A 22,278-nucleotide genomic window follows, 5' to 3' on the forward strand; every position below is an offset into this window, starting at 1 on the left:
TGTTGTCTCAAGACCAGTTTATTAATTGGTATATACACACCCACACTCAACACTCATACACACCCATCCGCCCATTCTTGATGCACTGAGCCAATACAGTGCTGAGAAGGGACCTGATAAGACACAGGAAGCTGATGGGGGGCGGGGGTATGGGTCACTGGTGACTCTCCAGATAAAAAGTATAGTGACGGTGAGGCAGAAGATACACCAAGACAAGAACTTTCCATCACTGTATGTATAACCTTGCTGAAATACATTCCACGATACCCTGAACAGACCTGGATCCTGGTAGCTGCTGCCTTATGACATAACCAATTAAGATAGGGTTAAGTTGCAGAGGAGAAGCTAGGACTGAATTTCCCACTCAGCTAGCCCATCAGAGTTCCCTGAAGGAATCAGATGGCCTTATGGTCTCTGATTGTGAGTTCATCAATCACAGGAATCTGGGGCTCCTCCATAATCTTAACATCCATTACCCAGAGACAGGGGCTCTTTATCTCCATCCAACTCGTTTTCTGCTCAAGAACTCCTCCAGCTCCATTGCCAGTGGCCTGACAGACAGGAAGGGCAGGTGAATATCTTGCCCAAACCCATGGAAGCCCATCCAGCCCCACCACTCTGCAGCAGAAGGCTGTTAAGTGTGGCACTGCCCCAGGCTCCATCACTCCTTCTAGATGGGGTTCTCTGACCCTTCATCTGACCTGCTAGCCTAGCCCCTACTCAGACCCAAATCATCAGCTTGCAACTAGCTGCTCATCCACCTGAAGGTTGGCACTGCACTGACCCCTCTCCAGGTAACATGCCCCAGGTACTTTTCCTCTCCTCTCACTAGGAGAAGCTCTGGGTTCCATCAACTGGCCCTAAACCTGGGTTCCAAACACTTCCAAGCACCTTAGCAGGAGGAGTATGTGGGTGAAGAAGGAGAATTTATTGGAAATGACATTCCTACCAAACTAGGACCTATATCCCCTTAGCCCTAGATGCCACCATGCTGCTGGGGAAAGCAACTGAAACTGGGCAGGTCTCAGGAATTTCTGGAGGCAGCCCCTGAACACCAAAAGCACCTTGAACAAAGGGTGACAGTTTGGGGACAAGCAGGAGAATGAGAGTCTTCAACAACACTAGATTTCCTGGACCTAGGACATGATTCACTAAAGGGGAAGCTTTATTTTCTTGCTAGAAGATCAAGGGAAGGAAGCCTCAGATTACCTTTTTCCCAAACCAGATTTTAAGGTCAATGTATTAATATATACTCAATACACTCATTAGGTACATTTTTGTAGGGGTGGGGTTATCAAAGAAGTGGGGCAGAGAGGGACAGCAAGGGAAGAAATACTGGGAGCACAGCTGGGAGTGCATGGTTAGCTCTGTTCTGCCCCAGAGCCAAGATCCTTCTCCCTCCCGCCCAGCAGCAGCTCTACCCTACAGTTGGAGCAGGAGGCAATTCTCATTGTCACTTGGGCTTAGAGCTACCACAGGACATCGGCTCTCCCTCTAGCTGACCTACCTGCAACCTCTCACCGGGTAGGAGGGCTGAATTTCCCCATGTTTATGCTTGATGTTTTGGATTCAACTTAAACCAGGGCCTAGAATCTCCACCTCATCCTTCCTTCTTCCCAGGTTCATCATCCTGAGAAAGAATGGGGCCGTCTACATCTCCTCCCAGCTCCCAAAGAGGTCCTGAAGGTGAGGCAGCAGCTACAAGGCGCGGATGAGTCGGGGGAGGGAAAATAGTGGGAGTGCCAAAAGCAGACGTAGACCATCTAGTTCAACCAAGAGACGGAGAGAAATCAGGCCAAGTAACCCAAGCAAGGAAGTCTGAAGCGCCCTTTCCTTGGAAGGGCCACCCCAGCCCTCAGTGCTCCGTCCTGGTCTCTGGTGCAGTGTGCGGTCCAGACCTGTTAGATGCAGAAGACGGAAGGCGGAGTCCATCTATCTCGGGCTGCCTTCCTCTCCCTGCCGCAGACCCACAAGCATGGACGACCTGGCTGCCTCACACCACCAGCAGACCCAGACACATCCCAGAGAGCCTTACGAGGGACACACGGTGGACTTGGGGTAGCGGGATGCTGAGGGGTAGACGAGTATATTCTGAGAGAGGAGACTAGGAGCCCTGGGAGTAAGGGGAACCAGCAAGACGGTAAGGGCCATCCGAGCCTATGAAACCAAGCAGGAGGAAGCTGGCCTTGCGGGGGCTGTGCCTAGTCTCGGAAGGCGGAGAGCATGTGTCCGTAGAGATAGTGGGAGTGAGCTGAGAGAGAGAAAGGCATTTGCGCAGTGAGTTGGGAGCGATCCCCTGGGAGACGAGTTGCAAGGTATCTGCGGCATGCTTGCAAGCTCGAAGCGCCCAAGGCCTGAGAAAGCAGGAAGGGCAAGCGGGACAGTGGGCGCGACCAGCGCTGGAGCAGCAGGGCCAGCCCGCCAGCCACAGGCGCGGGGAGGCCTCGCGCCGGTGGGCCGCGGAGCGCCTGAGCCCCGGGCCTGGCCCCCTCACCCCTCACCCTGGCACAGCCGCGAAGGACCCGGGGTGGGAGGCGGGCTCAGCAGGAGTAGGTCCGCACTGCTGGGGTCTCCAGTCTCTGCACCCCCACCGTCCCGACTAGCAGTCGACCGCCTCAGAACATAGAGCAACAGGTTAGTGAGCGCGCAGCTCGCAAGCGGGTCCCTTCCGCCCACGGCCGCGTTAGCAGTGCCAGCCCAGAGCGGCGCGCCCCGCCTCGGCCTCGCCTAAGCGCCAGAGCCCGCCCCGCCCCACCTGCCGCTCACCTTCGGGCGTGATCTTCTTCCGCGGGGACGGTGGAGGCGGCACAGGCCCCACGGTGGACGCGCGGAAGGCTGCCGGGAGCGTGTCAGCCGAGGCGCTGAGCGGGGCGCGGCCGTGGGGGTCCCGCGGACGGAAGCGTTTCCTCCAGGAGGGCGCGCGGCGGAGCGCCTTGTCTTCCCCCTGCACCGGGGGGCGCGCAGAGGCCCGGGGCTAGGGTGCTACGGCCACTCTCCCTCCCTGCCTAGGAGGGCAGGCAGTGCCTGTTCTACGGGCACCTTTCCCTTCAGAAAGAAGGGGGCAAGGTCACGTCCCGTTTCGGGCCCTCCCCCTTTCCCTGTGGAAAATGACTGTACGAAGCGGATGGCTCCGGGGAGCCCTTGCGACTCTTAAGTTCCCTGTCTCTAGGCGAGGTGGGGTCTCCTCTGTTCGAATCTGACATCCTGCAGTTTAACTCAGTTTCCCAGTCGCCTCAATCATCTAAAAGTGGGCTTGGGATGCCCACTGACCTTTAAAGTATTCCTCCTGTCAGCCTCATCCATGGGAAGTGGCCACCAGCCGGCCTCCATGCACTCCTTCCTGCCCTTCTGGAGATTCAGTATGGCTGCAGCCCCAGTGTCCTGGAGGAGTGCTGGGTCAGGAGCCAGGAGACCTGGCTTCCATTTTACTAGCTATGTGACCCTCACAGGTGACCTCTCTGAGCTTCAGTTTCATTCTTTATAAATGTACAGGCTGCCTATCCCCGGAGATCTGGGGAGAGCAGTGACAGGGCTAGGTCAGGCAGATGGCCCATCTGAACAGGCTCCTCCAAAGGAGGCAGTGGACAGCAGACAGGAAGGCAGTGGACAGCCCCCTGCTATCTGCCCACTGTATTGCCAGCCAAGTCTCCAAAATAACTATCTCTGCCAAAAAGGACTCAGAGCCATAACCCTACAGGATGTCCCTCTGCACAAGCCTCCCAACCCACGCTTCAGAGCCTATATCCACCCTCCTTGGCAGCCATGCCTAAAACCCCTCAACCCTTGTGTTGGCAGAACTGGTGCAGGTAAAGTGCTCTGCGGGACTGAGAGACACCAACCCACCCGTTCTCACCTCAACAACCTCTCCCAGCCCCATTAGGGTTTGCTGCTCCTGCCCCGAGTAGGGCAAATGTTCCCATCAGTTCTTAGCACCCTTTATCTCTGTCATAGCATTTTTAAATGTACTGATGAGATTATGTCATCAGTTTATTTCTCTTCTTCTTGTCTTCCTTCTCTCCCCCACCTCCATTTTCAAATTCTAATCTCCATGGGGCAGAGATTTTGTTCTTTTTGTTTCAGCCAGTATATTCCCCAGCCTCTGAGTAGTGCCTGGGAACACTGTAGGCACTCAATATGTAACTGTTAAATGGCAGCTGGCTCCCTATGCACACATCCCATCCCTGAGTTGATGAGAAACTTTCCTCATCATTTCTGTCTCCCCCATGACCCTATCCTTATCCTAGTCCTGAGACCCTTCTCTTCTGCATGCTTTCTCTCCATTTCCACCTTCAGCCAACACTAAGGTCTTGTTTCTGTTTTTCTCCCCTGTCCTCTAATAGGTGTTCTTTCTGTTTGCCATCTCCTCATTTCCCTTGCGGAGAAGGCAATGGCACCCCACTCCAGTACTCTTGCCTGGAAAATCCCATGGATGGAGGAGCCTGGTAGGCTATAGTCCATGGGGTCGCTAAGAGTCGGACACGACTGAGCGACTTCACTTTAACTTTTCCCTTTCATGCACTGGAGAAGGAAATGGCAACCCACTCCAGTATTCTTGCCTGGAGAATCCTAGGGACGGCGGAGCCTGGTAGGCTGCCGTCTATAGGGTCACACAGAGTCGGACACGACTGAAGCGACTTAGCAGCAGTAGCAGCATTTCCCTTGAGTCCTGCTATCTATGTATGGGAGAACTGGATCTAGCCCTCCAGGCCCTTAAAACTTGAGAAGGGAAACCGAGAACCAGAACTGTCAGAGAACACAGTTCCAAGAGACAGCCCAACATTGCTTATGATGTGCTAGATGGCTTGGCAGAAGGCATGCTCTTGGATCTCCAACCTCCCCGCTACCACTCCCCCATAGCCCCAAATCTGATATTATTCATGGGACCTGGCCTTCTACTTTAAGCTTCCTTTTAAAGAATCAGTTCTCTCCAGCCCTACACCCAACTGCATCCCAGAAAGTCCACTACATTGCCAAGATAATATCATCTATTCAATAACTCCACCTCAATGTCTGAAGCCTGGTATTTCCACTTCTAGGAGGCAACGGAATGTAGGAAAAAGAATACAGGAATCAGATACACTTTTGCTCCAGTCTTGCTCTGCCACATACCAGCCTATGACTGTAGATAAGTTACCCGTGACAGCAAGTTACCTCTTTGATCTTCAATCTCATCTGTAAGATTGGATAATAACCTGCCTCATGTGATTATTACTAGCATAAAATAAGATGTCTGCCATCACTTCACTACCATGCCTTGCCCAATGCTTGGCCCAGAGTAGGCATTCAAAGACTAATTTTGTCAGGATTGAAGGAGTAAAGAGCTTTCTAAATTAGAAAGCACCATTCAAAGATTTATGAGAAAGCTATATCAAAGAAAGCTTAGATCCTAGTGTATGGGAAATAAGTAGGAAGGTCCTCCTTGAAGGGGCATTGGGAAGATACAGATCTCAGAATGGGGACACCTAGTAGGGTTTGGCAGTTTATCTCCTTAACTGAAATACACACACACACATACACACACACACGTGTGTGTGTGTGTGTATGGTAAATAACACACTCCAAATTTCAAAGTACCTCTGTGAAGAAACACCCCTTTACAAATTCTGTGTGTTTCTGAGTGTGTCCTATCTACCAAGGCAGAGTAGTCATTCCACAAACGGGTTTTATCCCTGTTAAACCCAACCAAGAAAAGACTAACTGATAAGTAGGTAACACTAATGGTATCTCATAAGGAGGCCCAGAAGTCTAAAGAGAGGCACTGATGGAGGTAGGGGTGCAAACAAAGGGAAGCTGCACAGAAAATGGGGATCAGCAGATCTGATTGAAGATGGAGAAACTAAAAATAAACAGTCTAGGCTCTTTTTTAACTTGTTTGGAACCAAGGCAGCTAAGGCAGACCTGACAGGGAGGGCAGGCAAGGCTGATGATAGGAAAGTGAGTAGGGAGGAGGAAGGGGAGAGGAGGCAGGCAGTGAGGGGACTGTGTCCTCAGGAAACTGATGTCTTAGTAGGCATCTCTTACAGAAGCATTATGGCCAGAACTTAAAAATCTTCCCAGAAACAGTCCAGCCTAAACTTGAGAGGAAGGCCTGACAAAATCTAGTTGGAAGGGACTGTTTCTTCAGAGACCAGGGGTATATGAGTAAAACTAGAGGGGAAGCTGGGATGATAGCAGCCTGGGCCATGTGTTTAACTATGTCACACTGAACTGAGGAACATGTGAGCAAACTTGTCATTGAATGACCTCAGCATAACTTCCACCTCCAAACAATCACACTGCTGGAGGGGTTGGAAACTTTATGAACAGGCTGGAGATGTGCTTTGCTAACAACACTGAAAAGAGGAGGTCTAAGAGATACAGTAAAAGGTATGATCCCAAAGAGATGGCCTTTGGGGTAAACCTCTGAGCTTCTGTAGTTAGGAGGTTTGGGGCACAGATGCTAAAGGTTCAAGGAAGGAGTTTCACAGAGACTTCTCTAGGCCTATTGCTAGGCGTGTTTCTGCCTCCTCAACCCCATGACATCATCCCCATCCCCTATGGCTCTCCTCTTTTAGGTTACTCCACCAATCATCAACCCAAGGAAAGAAGAACTCATGAACTTCAATGAACCAGCAGTGACCACCAGATCTTCAAGGTCCCCAGTTCACAGCCAGGTACTCACATCATCCAGCTTCCGGTCTGTGCCCAAAGCCAACAGGTTGTTGAACTCTCTCTCCAACACGTGGCGTGCCTAGAGTCCACAAGGTGAGAGAGGGAGAGCAGGGAGGGGCTGTGGTTACTGACTTCTAATACCATCTTTCGCCCATTTCGTAGGGAGTACAAGGGCGGAGATGGGGTTTTCAGTTCATTTAACCCATTGGCCTTTGATACTGTGCCTTTAGGCCTGACCTTGGTGTCCTCCTACAAGTCAAACTGTAAACCTTAGGATTTTTTCATATGGAGCTAATTAGAAAACTATAATTACAAAAAAACAACAACTATAGAACACATGGATGGACAGGCTTCACCTACTGGGGGAAAAAAACCAACACTTTGTCTATAAGGGAATATCATGGCATACTACCTTTCTGAAGGGGTAAATATGCATGGAGAACATGGATAATAAAGATTTAATTTATTTAGATTATATAAATGTATTTTATGAGGTTTCAAATAAGAAATTTAACTTAGGAGACTGCTCAGTCATGGATATTGGTGGCCCTTAGGCTGCGTGGGGCATAAAGGCCTTCTGTAGGCCTCCTAGTACTTTAACTCACTAGGAGATTTGAGAAATGCCAGAAACAAGGAAGTTTTCAAAATTGCCACCAGATATTTTTAACCATTTTTAATGGAGGATTCCATATTGGATCAGATCCTACTTCCCTTGACAGCTAAGCTAAATGAATGGGTCAGAAAAATAAGAATGGTTAGAGAGCAACAGAGGGGTAGCCCTGTTACTGTTTACAGAAGTACTGCTATCCACAAAAACTGGATGTATGCAGAGACAGGAAACAAGACAAAACAAGCCCATTTCTGGGTAGAAAATACTAACCATAGAATTCTATGAGGACAGTCTTTGTTTGTAATGGGAACATAATATTTTTATAAATGATCAAAAAGGAGACACACAGTTAATTTTCAAGTATCTAGATGACACTGTTCCCCTGGGTAGTGAAAAATGACTATGAAGCTGTGTAAGTGGGCAAGAAGGCGACCAATGAGGCTAGAGGTGGACAATCATAGAGAAATTGCATTTTGGGGGAAATCTCAGCTCTTCCTAGAGAACAAGGGGAATCTGTGCGATCCATTCTGACTGGTTGGGATGGGTCACTGCAAAGAGACTACAGAACACCCTGGGCTTGTATGCTGCCATCACCCCTAAAAGGCCAATACACCACCAAAATTACAAGACAATTCAATACTACCTTGCACAAGCAAAAACTTGTCTGTTCCCAGAATAGCTTGTGCAGCTCTGGTGGTTGAATTTCAGAAGATATATGACAGCTGCAAACAGTCCAGACAAGGGTAGCTAAAATGATCAGGGCATGGAAACAAGTCTATATGAGAAAAGCTAAAAGAATTAAGACCACTCTGTCTGGAGAGACAAAGCCTCAGACCCAGAGGTAGCACAATCGGTATTTATGAAATGACAAAAAGTAGAACTAGTCAAACACAAACATCTGTACCAAATTACAGACAATTAGGATGAGGCAGTTCTCATACCCAGGGGGGAGCCCAATGTGAGTTACATTTAGGAAAAATAAAATCAGGAAGTACTTTACACAACAGGTAGTAATTCTAGAGTCCATTATCCATAGGAAGTTAAAAAGGTCAAACAAAAATAGGTTCAAGAGAATTTAGATATATTCTTAGATGATAGCTCCATAATAATTATGAAATGTAATGGAAGGAGATGTCTAATCGTTTGAGCTGTTGACAGAGACAAAGCCTTGGCATGGAGAAGCGCTGGGCTGTGTTATTTGGTATATTTAGCTTTCTTAAACCTAGGGACCCAGGAGCAGATCCCTAGGATGGGAAACAAAGGAGATACAGGTTCTCTGGTCCTTTTGGGCCCTAGGGCTAGGGCTATTTATTTTCCTCTATGAATAGTCAGGTCAGAAAAGCAAGTTGAGGAAAAGTCTCAACTGCAATGACGTGGCTGGGAGGAGATGAAGGTGCCCACTGCAGTGGCGCCAGGCCTGTGCTGAGCGCGTTCTGTTTGTGAAGAACACTTGTTTCCTAGGGAACTTGGTTATGCACAAGGACCACTTGGAGGTTTGAAGACATTTGTGATCCCCTCTAGGACAGGCCTCCCACCAATCCATAAACCTATGCATATCAGAGGAAGAGAAAGCAAGAGCAAAGGGAGACCGCAATTGAGACTGATGACAAGGATGCCCACCTGGGTATTTTGTGTGGGTATCTGGAGAACCAGGGCCAGTGTGTTGTGGTCAAAGTTCTCGTCCAGGGCCAGCAAAGCGCCATGCACACCACTCTCGTGGAGGTTTCCCGCGTAGTCCCGGAGCCCAATAGACTGGACCCAATGAACTACCTGGTCATTGGTCCAGACCAGCACATCTGGAGGGTGGGGGCAGAAAAGGAGCAGAGACAGGTGTGGACAAGGCCTCTCCAGGGACAGAAATGGAGGTCCCTGGACCCAGAGCCCCAGTCTTGGCTCCTACCCACTCCCACCCCCCTCAACTTTCCACATCTTCTTTCTGTCCTTCCTGGCACCTGAGCTCTTGGAGAACCAGCCCATACCACTCCATTCTTGCCAGCCTGCAGGTTCAGGCCAATAGGCTTTCTCCCCAGAGCTCCTGTATCAGGCATCCCCTGTCCCTAGGCAGGAATGGCCCTTTTCTTAGTCTTTCTACCTTCAAGGTCTCTTCCAAGACTTGCCTTTCTTTCTGGTCAAACCCCATCCACAGCACCAAGTTCTCTCAGCGCTTTCTCACATCAGTCTATAACACCATCCCACAGGGATCCTTGCATTTGTCTGGTTGGTGGCCCTGTCTTGTGTGTGGGGAGGGGGAATGTTGCAGCAGATTGGGCGGGGGCTGTTTCTTCTCCAAGAGACAGCAGCATCCTCTGGGCAGAGCCTGTGTCTCCCTACGGGCTCTGCCTTCCCTCTCAGATTTGGATCTCTGCTGTGGCACAGGATGCCTCTTCTCTCTTCCCTCAGCCGGAGGCCGGGTCTGTGCGGCAGGCCCTCGACCCCCAAGGCTGCTTCCACAACCCTCAGAGGAGGCTCCACCGAGCCCGACAGGCTTACCCTTGATCTCATGCTGGCTTTCCTCCCGCCGCTTCTCCAGCTCCTTCCGGTCGTAATTCAGCCTCTTCAGGCACATGATGCCATACTGAAGACTGGTTCTGCAGGCACACAGCACCCCCCCGCCCCCCAAGCCAGAGCCTCAGTGGGGTCACATTTCTACCTCATCTGCCCCATATCCAGCACCAGTCACAGCACATCAAGACCTACATCCTCCAGCACAAAGAGCATCCCCGCCTGCTCCTCCTCCCCCTTCCCCAGGGCTTAGACATGATCCATTCCAAGGTTACTTCCCTCTCGCTGCCTCTTCCCTTTCAGCCAGGGTGTGGGCTTGACTGATGAAGGAAAGTTCTTTGAATGATAGCAACATGTCCCTCCCTCTCCAGGGTCTGAAATGACAAAGACCCCTACGGATACTCTTTTGTGTGCCCATTTCATTGAGTCCCTAAAATGGCCTATGGTATGACCTGCCCCTATACTGACAGCCCTGCTGTTCCTCTGACACGGCAGGTGTGCTTGGCTTCTGTGCCTTGGGGCCTTTGCATGGCTGCTCCTTCTGACTGTGACATCCCTCCCCCTTAGACTGCTACATGGCTCACCCTCCTGTCTCCTTTAAGTTTTTTCTCAAATGTATTTCAAGTTGAGTAGTTACCTTGTTTACCTGGTTTAAAACTGCGACATCACCAGCACCACCCCCAGCCCATATTCCCAATCCACCTTACTCTGGTCTAATTTTTTTCCTACCACCTTTTATCTATTAACATTCTGCATATTTATAATTCCTTGCTATGTCTCCCAGTTAAATGTAACTGGAAACTTTGTTTTGCTCACTGATGTATCTTAAATCCCTAGAATGGTGCCTGACACATTTCATAAATGTAAACGTCATAAATGCTAAAAAGATTACATGAAATCATTCACATAAACTATTAAAGTACTTTAAACTGCACCAGGTGCATAGTATGTACTCAGTAAAAAATGACTAAGCCAGGCCAAAACCCAAAGACTGTAGAAGGGACCCCACAGGCTATCAGTCCAAGTTCCCACCTAATGCAGGAGTCACCTCTTTAGCATCCTTCTGAGTATTATGAACACCTGTGCCTGAACACTTCTGGTGACAGGGAACTCACTACCTCTCAATGCAGCTTATTCCACCTTGAGCAGCTTTCCTTGTAGTGTTCTTTAAACTTGAACACTACTCTGTCATTCAGCCTCTCTGGATTTTATCATCTATAAAGTGGAGGAATAGAATAGAAGGTCTCTCCCAACTCCAACTGCTTTTGACTATCATTGAGGCCATTGCTTTGTGAGATTAAATTATGCTGGATTGCTCCCTACTTTTCTTACCTCAGTTATACCCAGGTAGCCCATCTGCTTAGAAAAAAAATCCTTTACAGCTCAGAGACACCATTTCTAGGAACTGTTTTCTGGCTCATGACCACTGGTTTAAGCCTTTTGGTCCCATGGAAGGAGGGCAGATGCACACAGACCTCCTAACTGGACATGCCTCTAATTGCAATCTTACTATAATTTCAATTCAGTTTCTGTGACTTTCAAAAAGCTGTTGTATGGTATAGCAGAAATATAAAGCTCTTAACGTCAGATCAGTCTGGGTCTGAATGCCAGCTGTGCCACTCTCCAGCTAAGTGGCACTCAGCATATGTGAAACAGGGGTTGTACCTCTCCTGCAGAATCACCGTGAGCATTACAGGTGATCTTGTATGATACAGTTTACCCCAGCCCCTGAAATATAAGAGGCACTCAGTAATGTCCACTCTTAGGAGGACATTGCTGATTATTGTGTGTGTTTGTTCTCCTATCAAAATCAGAGATTCTCATGGAAACCTGCTCAATAGAATACTATGGTCTAAGGAAGAGAGTTCTCAGTGAGGTGTCAAGAAAGAATGTTGGCCCCATTCTGCAGCCACTTGACTGAGACCTGGTGACACTCAATCTCTACTGGACTTTTTTTCACCATCTGTGAAAGAAGTTTTTAAATATCCCTTCCTCATCGTTAAAAAATTATAACTTAAAAAACATTTTTTAAAGATGAGAATATGCTTATGAAATACTGAGTGGAATGAAAGCAGTTATAGACGTAATTGAGATAATAAGCAATGTAGAAATGCTTTATTAACTCTGAAGTACCAACAATTTGGGGCTGCATCTAGAACCATGTATATAGGTTGAGAGTCTCTCCTGGGACCTGGGCAAAGGGTCAGAGGAGGACTTCCATAACACTGGGCAGGGCTGGGCTACCGGATCCTGGTAGCAGCAGAGGCACATCTCAGCTTGGTGGGCAATGGCCCTTCTCTCCCCAGCCCCATCAATCACTCAAGGGGGACAGGTGCAGCTAGGTCTGGCAGCCTCCCAGACTGACAGAGACAAAAGAGCGCCTTTCAGCCCCAGCAGTGAGGAGGGAGGGCAGACACAGCTGAGGGTTCCAGCACAGGAGGTTCTCCAGCATGGTGGTGAGAGAACTGGGTTTGCGTCAGGAGACTTCTATTCTGATAGTATCCCTGAGTGACCTTGGGCTGCTACTCCTTCCTATGCCTCAGTTTCCTCACCCATAAAAATATGGAGGCTAACTAATCTCTTCCAAATATAATTTGTTCTTTATGAGTTGCAGAGACTCAGGGACACCTGCAGAGTCCAAATAGAACCTTGAAAAGCCATACACTCTCAGCCGTAACCTTTGACACATTAACCACTCAAGGCAAAAGACCTGGCTCAGATAGCTGGTGTGATGTGAAGCTGAATGTTAAAAAGGACTTCCTAAAAAGTATAAACTCCTGGAACTATTACCACTCACTTTACTCTCCCACCCAAATGCCAGCTGGGGTCAAGCATATATTTCAAATGAGTGAAGCAGGCTGGAGGGGCTGGGAGGACCTGGGGAATACCTGTGTTTTAGGAGGGCTGCCTCCCTAGCTCCAGCTGGTTGTTTTCATGATGCTGTTTTTCAAGAGAAGCCAGACATTCAGAATTCTGTGTAATATTTCCTAGTGTTTAAATGTTGGCAACTGAAGTCATAGTTTTAAAAATAAAATGTAGGCCAAACAAAATACATTAGTGAGCCAAATTCTGCCCTCAGGCTACAAGTTGGTGACCTCCACTGCAGACACTTTTGCACAGATCTGTCAGATGACTTCCTGTACAAAAGGATGTATGTTTAAAGCTGAGAGGCTCAGATCTAGGCTGTCAGCAGAGCAAGAATCCAGATAGAACTTTCCTCTTATCTTGTAAGGAATTAGGTACCTAAAATAGATGCTGGGTTCAGTATGAGTCTTCTTGGGATACATGTAGGGAATTCAGCAAGCCCAGTGACAAGAAATAAAATTCATATCTATGAGGAAATTTTTCCAAGTGAAGCTAAAAAGAAATGACTGTTTGTGTCTTAAGAGTTGGGGGTGAGAGGATTAAACCCTCAAATTGCAGTGGAGACAAAAGATTTGACTTTCCCTAAATGGAGATCTGTCACTATCCCAAACTGGCAAAGAAAGAAGCACCTCTATTCCTGAAGACAGACCCCCAGAACTGGGGGAGACCTGTGCTGGGAGGTGGCTGCGGGTTCTAGCCTGGCTCACCGGTGGGAGCTGTCCACCATCTTCAGGTGGACCCGTAGGTCCTTCTTGGTGAGGTGATCCAGCATGCGAGCATCCACGAGGCACTCCATGAAGTAGCTGCGGTATTGGGGGAGCCCCAGGCTGGGGAGCCACTGGTTCCCAACCCACTCGTGGTTCATATCCCCATAGACCAGGGTCTGCAGAACAAGATGGAGGAGGATGGGGGCAAAGGCAGCGTCAGCAGGTTGCAGCTAGCATATCGTTGAGAGAAATCTTATTCCAACGTCCATGGCAATTCAACAAAATATCAGCTTACTTTCACTGAGAGGCTGGTATAAGTGGGAGGTGGGGATTTTTAATGGAATTTTTTAAATCCTGAAATGATGTATTTCCACTCACTTATCAATTATCTACAGTAATGAACAGAAGCATCTATCTAGGCAGCAGATAATAGGAAATCCTTCCCATCAACTTTGAAAGGCATTTGTGGTGCTGTAAGGCAGACTTGCCTTCCTGATTTCCAGTCAGCCACAAGCCTGCTGAGCCACCCCCTACCCTGTCTGGTTCTGACAGGCCTGCTCCATTTAGTCACTGCCTCCTGTCTTGCGGGCAGGGACCTCTCTGACCATCTATCCTTAGAAAGAATTTTAATGGCAACCCTCCATCACTCTCTTTCCTTACCTAATCTGATTTTTTTAGAACTGAAAATTTTATTTTCATTATCTTTTAAAAAATAGTTGATACATATAAAATATATGCAGCGTATGTTCATTGTGAAGCATAAAACTGAAGTTAACATCTCTGGATGTCATCCACTGCGGCCTCCATCCCTGTGTCTTCCCCAGCTTGTGCCCTGCTCCCCTGAGAGGAAACACCTCTACTGAGTTTTCTATCATTCCCCTGCTTGAGAAAATGTTTTATTGGTTCTTATGGTCACTGATGTGTACTTCTTTAAATAATACAATTACATTTGCTTGGTTGTGAGTTTTAATGGAAAATCTTTTGGGACTTACACTTTTCATGTTACATTATATGTGTGAGTCATTTATTTCCTCTGCTGAACAGTGTTTTACTGTGACAATATGCTATAACTGATCAGTCCAGTCTACTATTGCTGATGTTGCCCAGTAAGTATGAACAGTGCTGCTCTGTGCTTCATTTTAATTCATGGCACTCATATCTATCTGACGTACTGTCCATTTATTTATTTACTGCCTCTCTCTCCACTAGAATATAAACCCCAGGAAGGCTACGTTTGCTTACTTCTGTAGAGCAAGGCCTAATACCTAGTAGCTGCTCAATAAATCCTTGCTAAGTGAATGAATGAAAGCCCTTTGCTAAGCTCACCAGCGGTACCCCCGAGAGGGTCAGGAAGAGGAAGAGGATTCATACAAATGATCTCAATACTCCTGGGAAGGGTGTCAAACTGAGGGGAAGAGGAAGGCATGCTGGGGGCACAGCCATCCAAGGCTCCTCACCTACCATAGTAAAAACCAGAGGTAACGAAAAGGGACTGAGGAAGGAAGGAGGCGGGGCTTCAGCAGAGGAGAAAACCTTTGCCCAGGGCTCTTCGTGTGAAGAGGGACCTAAAAGACCAGGGCTCAGAGTCCTCCAGGAGCAAACCTGCTGGGAGAACACCACCCCTAACTGCTGCGAGTTGGTTCTGAACAAGGGGACGGGGTCTTACCTGAGCCCAGCTGCCCTTCTCACTGTCCTGGGAACAAGTGCAGCATGTCAGAGGGAAACAGGCAAAGTCAAGAAACCTGGCAGCCTCCACCCAAGGTCCCATCAGGAAGAAAGAGAAGACACCCCAGTAGCGGGTTGGGTGACTAGGGAAAGCTTACTGGGATGGTTTCAGCACAGAAGGCTGGTGCACATGCCTATTTGCAGTGAAAGGGGATCAAATGTGTGTGTGGCAGAAACAAAGCCAGGCAAATTCCCAGGTCCTCGTAACCCTCCCTGTCCCTTCCCCAAGGATCCAGCGCAAGGGCCAAGACTGGCTTCATGCCTGTAGCGGGACAAGACGCTCCCAAGCCCGCTTCTTCTCTGTAGTACATCAGGAGCCCAGCATGAGCCTGTGAACCCCCTGGGATGGACCTTCACCCCCAAACTGTTTCCATTCTCACTTCTTTCCCACCACCCACCACTCTGAGAACAGAACTCCATCAAACATCAGGGATCCCAATCTTATGCTGTATCAGCTACAACCCCCTTTGACTTCCTATAATCTTCCCCTCATCCTCACGCAAGTCATCAGTCCTAATCCCAGACCCAGGACCCAGGGCCAGACTCACTGTTTTAGTGGATGTTGCCAGAGTTTCCATCTCTTCATGGGTGACCCAGACATTCCCAGAAGACTGTGGGCAGAGAAGAAACCTAGCTGGTCCTGTGTGGGGGTGCCTAGGCTCCCCATCAGGCTGAGCCCCAAGGACAAGGACAGAGCTGCCTTCCTCCAAGTCCTACCACAGGCCTAGCCCAGTATTCTGCAGTCTAGCTCTGAGCAGCTCTCTTTTATCACCATGTCTGCACTGCTTAGCACAGTGTCTGGCACATAGAAGTACTCAGCAAATGTTTTCTGAATGAATATGAATAAACGGTGTGAATCTGGTATAAGGACCGACCCAATCAGAGAGATGAACTACAGTGAAAGATTTCATCTGGGCCTCTATGGAGAGGTTTACATTCTTCTGGAGAGGTTGGAGGGCCAGAATTTACAAATGGCCTATTCCCTCTGCTTCCCACAAAGGCCCTATTTGCAAACTCTGCCCAAAGATCTAGAATTGTTGGCAGAGGAAGAATTGGGGAGATGGAGCTCATGGGCGGTATGTGGGAGGCAGGGAATTAGACCTGCTGAGATCCTGCTGAATCAGTGTTCCTACCTCTTGGAGACCAGGTGGGACCCTCTGTGGGGACAGGAAGTAAGGGGCAGGACTCAATGCTACCATCTTCCCAATGACCCATGGGAAACTTTGCAGACACTATTCTGGGGCTTCTGAAAATATTCTAGGTGAGGGAGAGGCCACTCACAGTCCTGGAGGTGGGCGGGGCAGAGGGGCTGGTCAGCGACACCATCTCCTGGATGGCCAGCCGGAGCTTGAGCCGGTGCAGGGCATTGCTGATGCCGATTTCTCGCTGGATCTCTGTGTCCGATAGGGCTGACATGATGGCACCACTCTTGATGTTGGCCCGGCAGGCTGCCACATACCAAGCAGGCATCCCCACCCAGAGCTGAAGATATGAGGCACAGAGGGAAAATTCAGCCCCTTCCCCAAGATCTGGGTTTCACTCAATACTGAGAGGCAATGGTCAGGCCTCACCCATGGTCTCAGAATAGCAAATGCAGAGAAGAGGAATTTAGACATGTGGAGATGACCATCATCAAATGCTTTTTCTCATTTTACAGGTGAAAACTCTGAGGCCTGGGAAGGTGAAGGGATTTTACTAGCACTGCATGGGTGATCAGCTCCTGGGGATAGCTAGAGGAAAAGTGAAACCACCTGTAAAAGTCTTATGGCTCAGTGATGATTAATTCCCAGACTTAGCCACCTGAGAGACATCAGAATATAACATCCATTATGTCCTCCAAAGTAACAGGTGTGAATGTTTGGGGAAAGGGGGTGTTGGCTAAGGGCTAGATATGGCACTGTGCACTTGTCAGGGGAGAAACATGCTGGGACAATTTTAGAAATACCACCCCTGTGCCTAAGGAGTCCTTGTCCTTTCCCACGCATCCTTCCCACCAGACCCGAGTAGACTTGGACTCCCTTTGCCCAGGTTTACCTCTAGCCAGGAGACCACAGTAGGGCCGTCCCACTGGGCAAAGGACATTCCTTTTCTGCGGGCATCTTCAAGCAGCTGGTGTCTTTCAGGAAGAACAACAACAGACTCACTAGTCCTTCTTTCTTTCTCAACCATGCTTACTCTCAGGGACCATGGGCTCTGCTAAGATGTGGACTCCCATTACCCCAGCTCCCCACCACCAGACTGCCACCTCTGCTCTATGCCTGAAATAGTGTAACACGAAGACATGAGGAGCAACACCTCTCCGTTCCCAGAGGTGAGGGCTTTCAGTTTGTTTGCACATGGCCTGAAACACAGACATTTTAGTCTGCTGTGTCAGAGATCCCAGGTGCTGGGTTGTAGCACCCTTGTCTCCTTCTGGCTCAGGTCATCTTAAGAACAATCTCCCAGCCCCCACTTAGACCAGGCCAACTCAGTTCAGAAAGGGCCTTGCTGGGCTCTGACTGCCTGAACTCAGTCCCACAGCAGTCCTGGGGGACGACAGTGAGTGAAGGGCTGGACCCCACCCTGGCAGAGCCTAGCCTGTGGTTCTTACTTCTTCTTCAGCCTCCAGTCCTTTTCTGCCTGGGTTCCCAGCTTGGCAGGCACCATGGGCTCCTGCAGACCGAGCTCAGAGTCTGTTAGTAGTACAACTAGAATGGAAGAGACGGCGTATCAGCTAGATCCTCTGGTTCTCCTCCCAAGGCCTGGGCAGGACTGCAGAGCATACCAGCAGGAGGCGCCTCCGCACAGGAGAGCCCACAGGCCTGAGGGGACCACCCATTCTTCCTGGAGCCTCCACACAACATCCCTACAACCCGGTGGTCCCACAGTGGCATCAAGTGGGTCACCCTGAGCCCAGAGAGCCTTCCCCTGGGGGCCTCAGCTCTGGAAATGTTTTCCAGCCAGATGGTTAGAAGTTGTTCCACCCTAACAGCAGCAGAATCCTGGCAGAACTTGTCCCTCCTCCAAACCAAGCTGCAAAGGAAACTCGGAGAGCCAGAGTGGGCTTTGAGCTCAGCTAGGATTAGCCTGGCCTGGGCTGGGGTGGGGAAACAGGCATGCTCAGAGATGTGTGTCTGGGCCCCTTTCTCAGGGCCACTCACTTGCACAAATCACAAAATGGAACATGCATGGCTCTGTCGTCTTCTGTTAAGAATCTCCTGAACTGATGCCAGAGTTCATGGCAGGGGCAGCATTGTAGAATTCATTTAAGTCCCAGTCACTCCTCACAAGTATACAGGGGCAGAGAGTAATCCAGAAATCAATCTGCAATGCTGTTTTAGCTTTAGGTGCCAACATGGTGTGGGGAACATAGGAAATCATAAGGCTTCAACACAAGATGCCTCTTCCACTGCCAGACCTTCTCAGCCCTGGCCCCTCCCATCTGTGGCTGGCTCCATAATGTATTTTGCAAGGCCCTTATGAGCTAGCCCCAGCCCAGGGTCTAAACCCACCTCTTCCATTTCTCCCACGCCCTTCCCTCCCCACTCTGAAAAGATTCAACTAGGTACAAAACTCTCATACCCGCGAATCTTTGTCTTTCTCAGACCCACCCCCTCCCCCTCTCACACACAAATGCTTCTTCTTGGCTAATTCCCACTTAGCCTTCAAGCTTCTGCTGAGGTGTTGCCCAGCAGAGAAAGTCACTCCCATCACTCCCACTGCTCCATAACTGACCTCTGAGTTCCAGAAGCACCCAGAGCGTATTGCTATCTTAATATTGTTTTGGAATCCCCTCTTTTTCTTTTTCATTAGAAACTGAACTCCTTGAAGGAATGACTACTGCTGTGATACCTAATACGAAGCCTTGCTTACTACAGTAGTTAATAAATGTCTGTTGAGCAAATAACTGAATAGATGAGGGCAACGAAAGGAGGAAGGGAGGGAAAGGAAGAAAGGAAAGAAGGAACAGGGGGACAGGAAGACAGCTAACATTTACTGTGTACCTACCACATGCCAAGCACACACTGGAACTTTATATTATCACAGAAGTGTTAATAATGCTACCCTTGCCCAAGTACTTACTTGACTACAGTGTCTACAAAGTTATGATTAGGCATTATGATATTTTGAGTCTTGGAGGCAAGGTATACTAGGAATTAACAAGTGACTCTCCTGGGGAAAAAAAATCCAAGAAATTTCTCCTGAAGGTCCTGAGCCCAGTACACTAGAAAACCTCCGAACTGGAAGAAACCTCAGAGGTCCAACCTCACACTTGATACAGGAAGCCCTTCTACAGTATGCCAAATAAACAGACATTCATCTGATGCCTGACACTTCTCATGGCAGGAACTACCACCTCATGAAGCAGCCCTTCCAGCTGTGAAACAGCTCTGACAGAAAACTGATTCTCTGGAGTGGGATTTCTATGTCTGTGGCTTCTGCCCACTGGTCCCTGGCAGAGAAGGCTGGATCCAAGGACACCCTCCTGCTTCTCCCCCTACTCACACCCATTTACTAGGATTAGACAGAGACCATGGCCTGTGGGTCCATCCCGGCTCGGCTGGATCAGCCTGCCTTTCTCCTTCTTTCCAAACAGGCGGCCGATGGATGATTTGATGCCCTTGCGCTTGGCACCCTTGTGCAAGGAGTCCTGGCTGCTGTTGCTGCTGCTGGGGTTGCTGCCTGGATCCTCCAAAGCACTATAGGATGACAGCCAGGATGGGGTGGGATGAGAAGAAATATACTTAAATTACAGCATGACAGATGGGAGCCAGACTTCAGGAAGAAGTGTCAGAATTGAAAGGGTAAGGGGGTATGATCAGAGCACGGGACCAAAAGAGACGTGGAAATGTCCTTCCCTCATGGTGTTTCAAAGAGAAGTGAGATGTTCAGACACCTGGGACAGGTGAGATTCAGCCTGTTCAGAGGCAGAGAGAGGGACGAGATAAACGTGGGGATGGAGAGGCTTGAGATGGGGTCTGCTCCATTTACCTCTTGCCTTCTTCCTGGCTCAGGGCTGGGTGGCCAAGCTTCTCTAGCTGCAGTGTCCTGGGTGAGGAAGGAGGAGAAGTCTCACATTTTATGGTGGCTTTATCCTCTCGGTTCTCTTCCCAAGACACTGGTGACTGAACAGACAGTGGAGCCGTCAGGGGGTAGAGGGAGAGATTGGGGGCCTGCTGACCCAGCCCAGACAGGCAGAGGGGCGTGGAGAGCGGCAGAGGGGAGGCCCCGGGGCCTCTCAAGAGTTCAGACTCAGACTCAAGGGCCCAGGGGGAGAAGTTGAAAGGGAAAGGTGGGGGAAAATTAACCTATTAGTACCTGGGTCATCAGGCAGCACTCACCAGCAGCTTCCTCCTATGCTTTCTTAAGTCACTGGGCTGGAAGAGAGAGTGAAGGGTGAGCTTGGACTCACCTTTTGGATGCTTGAACGTCTACCCTAAGGGGAACCCAGTGGTGTGAGGATGAGAAGATAGGACTCAGTGCCTTATACAGGCCTGAAGAGACTATCACAGCAAAACAAACCAACAAAAAACTGGCTTGAAAAAAAAATAAATCAGGGCTTCTTCTGAAAGAGAGAAAGACGTGTGGGCGCTGGGTGAGTTTCTTAAGCATTATCCAAGGGGAGAGGGCAAGAAAGAAACTATGTAGCTCTTTCCAAACCCAGAAGGACATGCTGGTGACCTGGCATGCCAAGGTCTATACACATCATAAGAAGAAAATGCTGTGACCCAGCTGAGAGCGAGCCCTGCAGTCAACTCCCCTCGGTCAACCCTGAAGCAGAGCCTAGTGATGACAAGGTTGTTCATCAACTGCCCCGAGTCTCTCACCAAGGTCATGACCCCCATTCGGTCCAGGTCCTGGGCAGCACTGCGGGAGGTAAGCTTAGGTGTGGCGCGGCCGCTGAGTGGAGGGGATGCGCTGGCCAGGGACAGGGCAGTCAGAGAGGTGGGGATGGAACCTCGTTTGTGCAGCTGGGTCAGGTCTAGGGCCTCCATGCTGCCACTAGTCACTCGAGTTTCGAGCTCCTCAGCACGGAGCTCTGTGGACTCCTTCTCTTCCTGGATCATCCTGGGAGGTAGGCAAAACCGGGCCTCACCATTAGCCCAGAGAGGACCAGCAGGAGGCACGTGTGGGCACTGCCTGGGTCACCCCCCAGTGACCCCGGGTACAAGGTGATGCTCAGGTGTATCCCAGTGTTCGGGGGCACTGCAGGGACATACAAAGCCTTGTGGGCATAGCTGGTTCTATCCCACTACAGCTTAGCAATTTTCTGTCCGGTTAACTGGCCTAATGTTAACAAAACTCCCTAGTTTAACAAAAGCAGTTGCTAGGAAAGGAGGCAAGTCAGTCAGTGGAATATAAGCCTTCCAGGAAGTCAGAATGCTTGACCTACCACTATCTATAGGGCCTCAGTTTCCCAATATACCCAATGTCAGGAATGGTCTAAGTCAGTAGTTCTCAAACACAGAACCTTTAATTGATGCTGATCCCTGATGGAATGTTCCCTGTGCCACGGAAAAATTAGAATAATAGTGATAATGTTATGTGTATTGGGGAGGCACTCAGAGAGAAATGTGTGTACGCACACTCATACACACACACACACAAATATAACAATGTCAACTATCCTTTAGAAGCAGGACCTTATCTTTATTTTCAGAGCATATCTTTCCAACTTTAGGGATGTTAAAATATCTTTTCTTTCATAGAATGGTTATGATAGGAAATGGTAATTATCTTTACTGTTTCATTTTGCAGAATGAAAGTTGGCAGTCCAATGTTAGTACCCTTCTGTGTGTATGTGTGTGTGTGTGTCTGTGTGGTATTTTCTCTTTAGCTTGTCTGTGAAATCCAAAAGTGTGGGAACCACTGAACCAGATGACCTCTACAGCCTTGTAAAGCTCTGATGGTCTCTGCTTTGGACTTTCCTTTGCCATTTGTCACAAACATTAATAAACTCTCTATAAAAATGGAGTAAAGCGCAGATCTTAATAACATTCCCTGCCAGTGGTTTCTGTCTGATGCTTCATTAGGGATGGAAGGCATGACACAGTGCACTGAGTTTAGAAAATTTTGAATCCTGGCTCTGCCACTTACTGCACTGCTTTGGGCAAATCATTTAATCTCTCTGATTTGTTTCCTTGTCTGTAAAATGGAAATAATGCTCTCTCCTCCAGTGACTGTGATAAGACTGACAAAAGCTCTCACCCTGAGTTGGCCTCAGTATGTGGGAACTAC

The 22,278-nt window shown here is 49.0% G+C and overlaps 1 protein-coding gene across 8 annotated transcripts in view; it reads right to left on the bottom strand.

The window, feature by feature from the left end:
- The window catches only part of PPFIA4 (PPFI scaffold protein A4), a 52,209-nt gene continuing 29,931 nt past the window's right edge, over window positions 1–22,278 (bottom strand). For 3 of the 8 annotated variants that reach the window (XM_081495062.1, XM_081495064.1, XM_081495060.1), the window contains 15 exons: window positions 20,868–21,108; window positions 20,382–20,417; window positions 20,032–20,165; window positions 19,573–19,739; window positions 17,651–17,747; window positions 17,095–17,176; window positions 16,342–16,542; window positions 15,609–15,671; window positions 15,002–15,028; window positions 13,336–13,511; window positions 9,752–9,849; window positions 8,882–9,057; window positions 6,662–6,730; window positions 2,767–2,944; window positions 1–2,251 (listed from right to left, as the gene is read on the bottom strand). In XM_081495062.1, the coding sequence (XP_081351188.1) occupies window positions 2,202–2,251; window positions 2,767–2,944; window positions 6,662–6,730; window positions 8,882–9,057; window positions 9,752–9,849; window positions 13,336–13,511; window positions 15,002–15,028; window positions 15,609–15,671; window positions 16,342–16,542; window positions 17,095–17,176; window positions 17,651–17,747; window positions 19,573–19,739; window positions 20,032–20,165; window positions 20,382–20,417; window positions 20,868–21,108 (1,795 nt within the window). In that variant the 3' untranslated portion in view covers window positions 1–2,201. The remainder of the gene's footprint in view (window positions 2,252–2,766; window positions 2,945–6,661; window positions 6,731–8,881; window positions 9,058–9,751; window positions 9,850–13,335; window positions 13,512–15,001; window positions 15,029–15,608; window positions 15,672–16,341; window positions 16,543–17,094; window positions 17,177–17,650; window positions 17,748–19,572; window positions 19,740–20,031; window positions 20,166–20,381; window positions 20,418–20,867; window positions 21,109–22,278) is intronic. The other 5 variants (XM_081495058.1, XM_081495057.1, XM_081495061.1 and 2 more) reach the window with 3 other exon arrangements.

This window comes from Giraffa tippelskirchi, chromosome 5, assembly GCF_054371585.1.
Source record: "Giraffa tippelskirchi isolate mGirTip1 chromosome 5, T2T-mGirTip1v1.2.pri, whole genome shotgun sequence".
Lineage (NCBI taxonomy): Eukaryota > Metazoa > Chordata > Mammalia > Artiodactyla > Giraffidae > Giraffa > Giraffa tippelskirchi.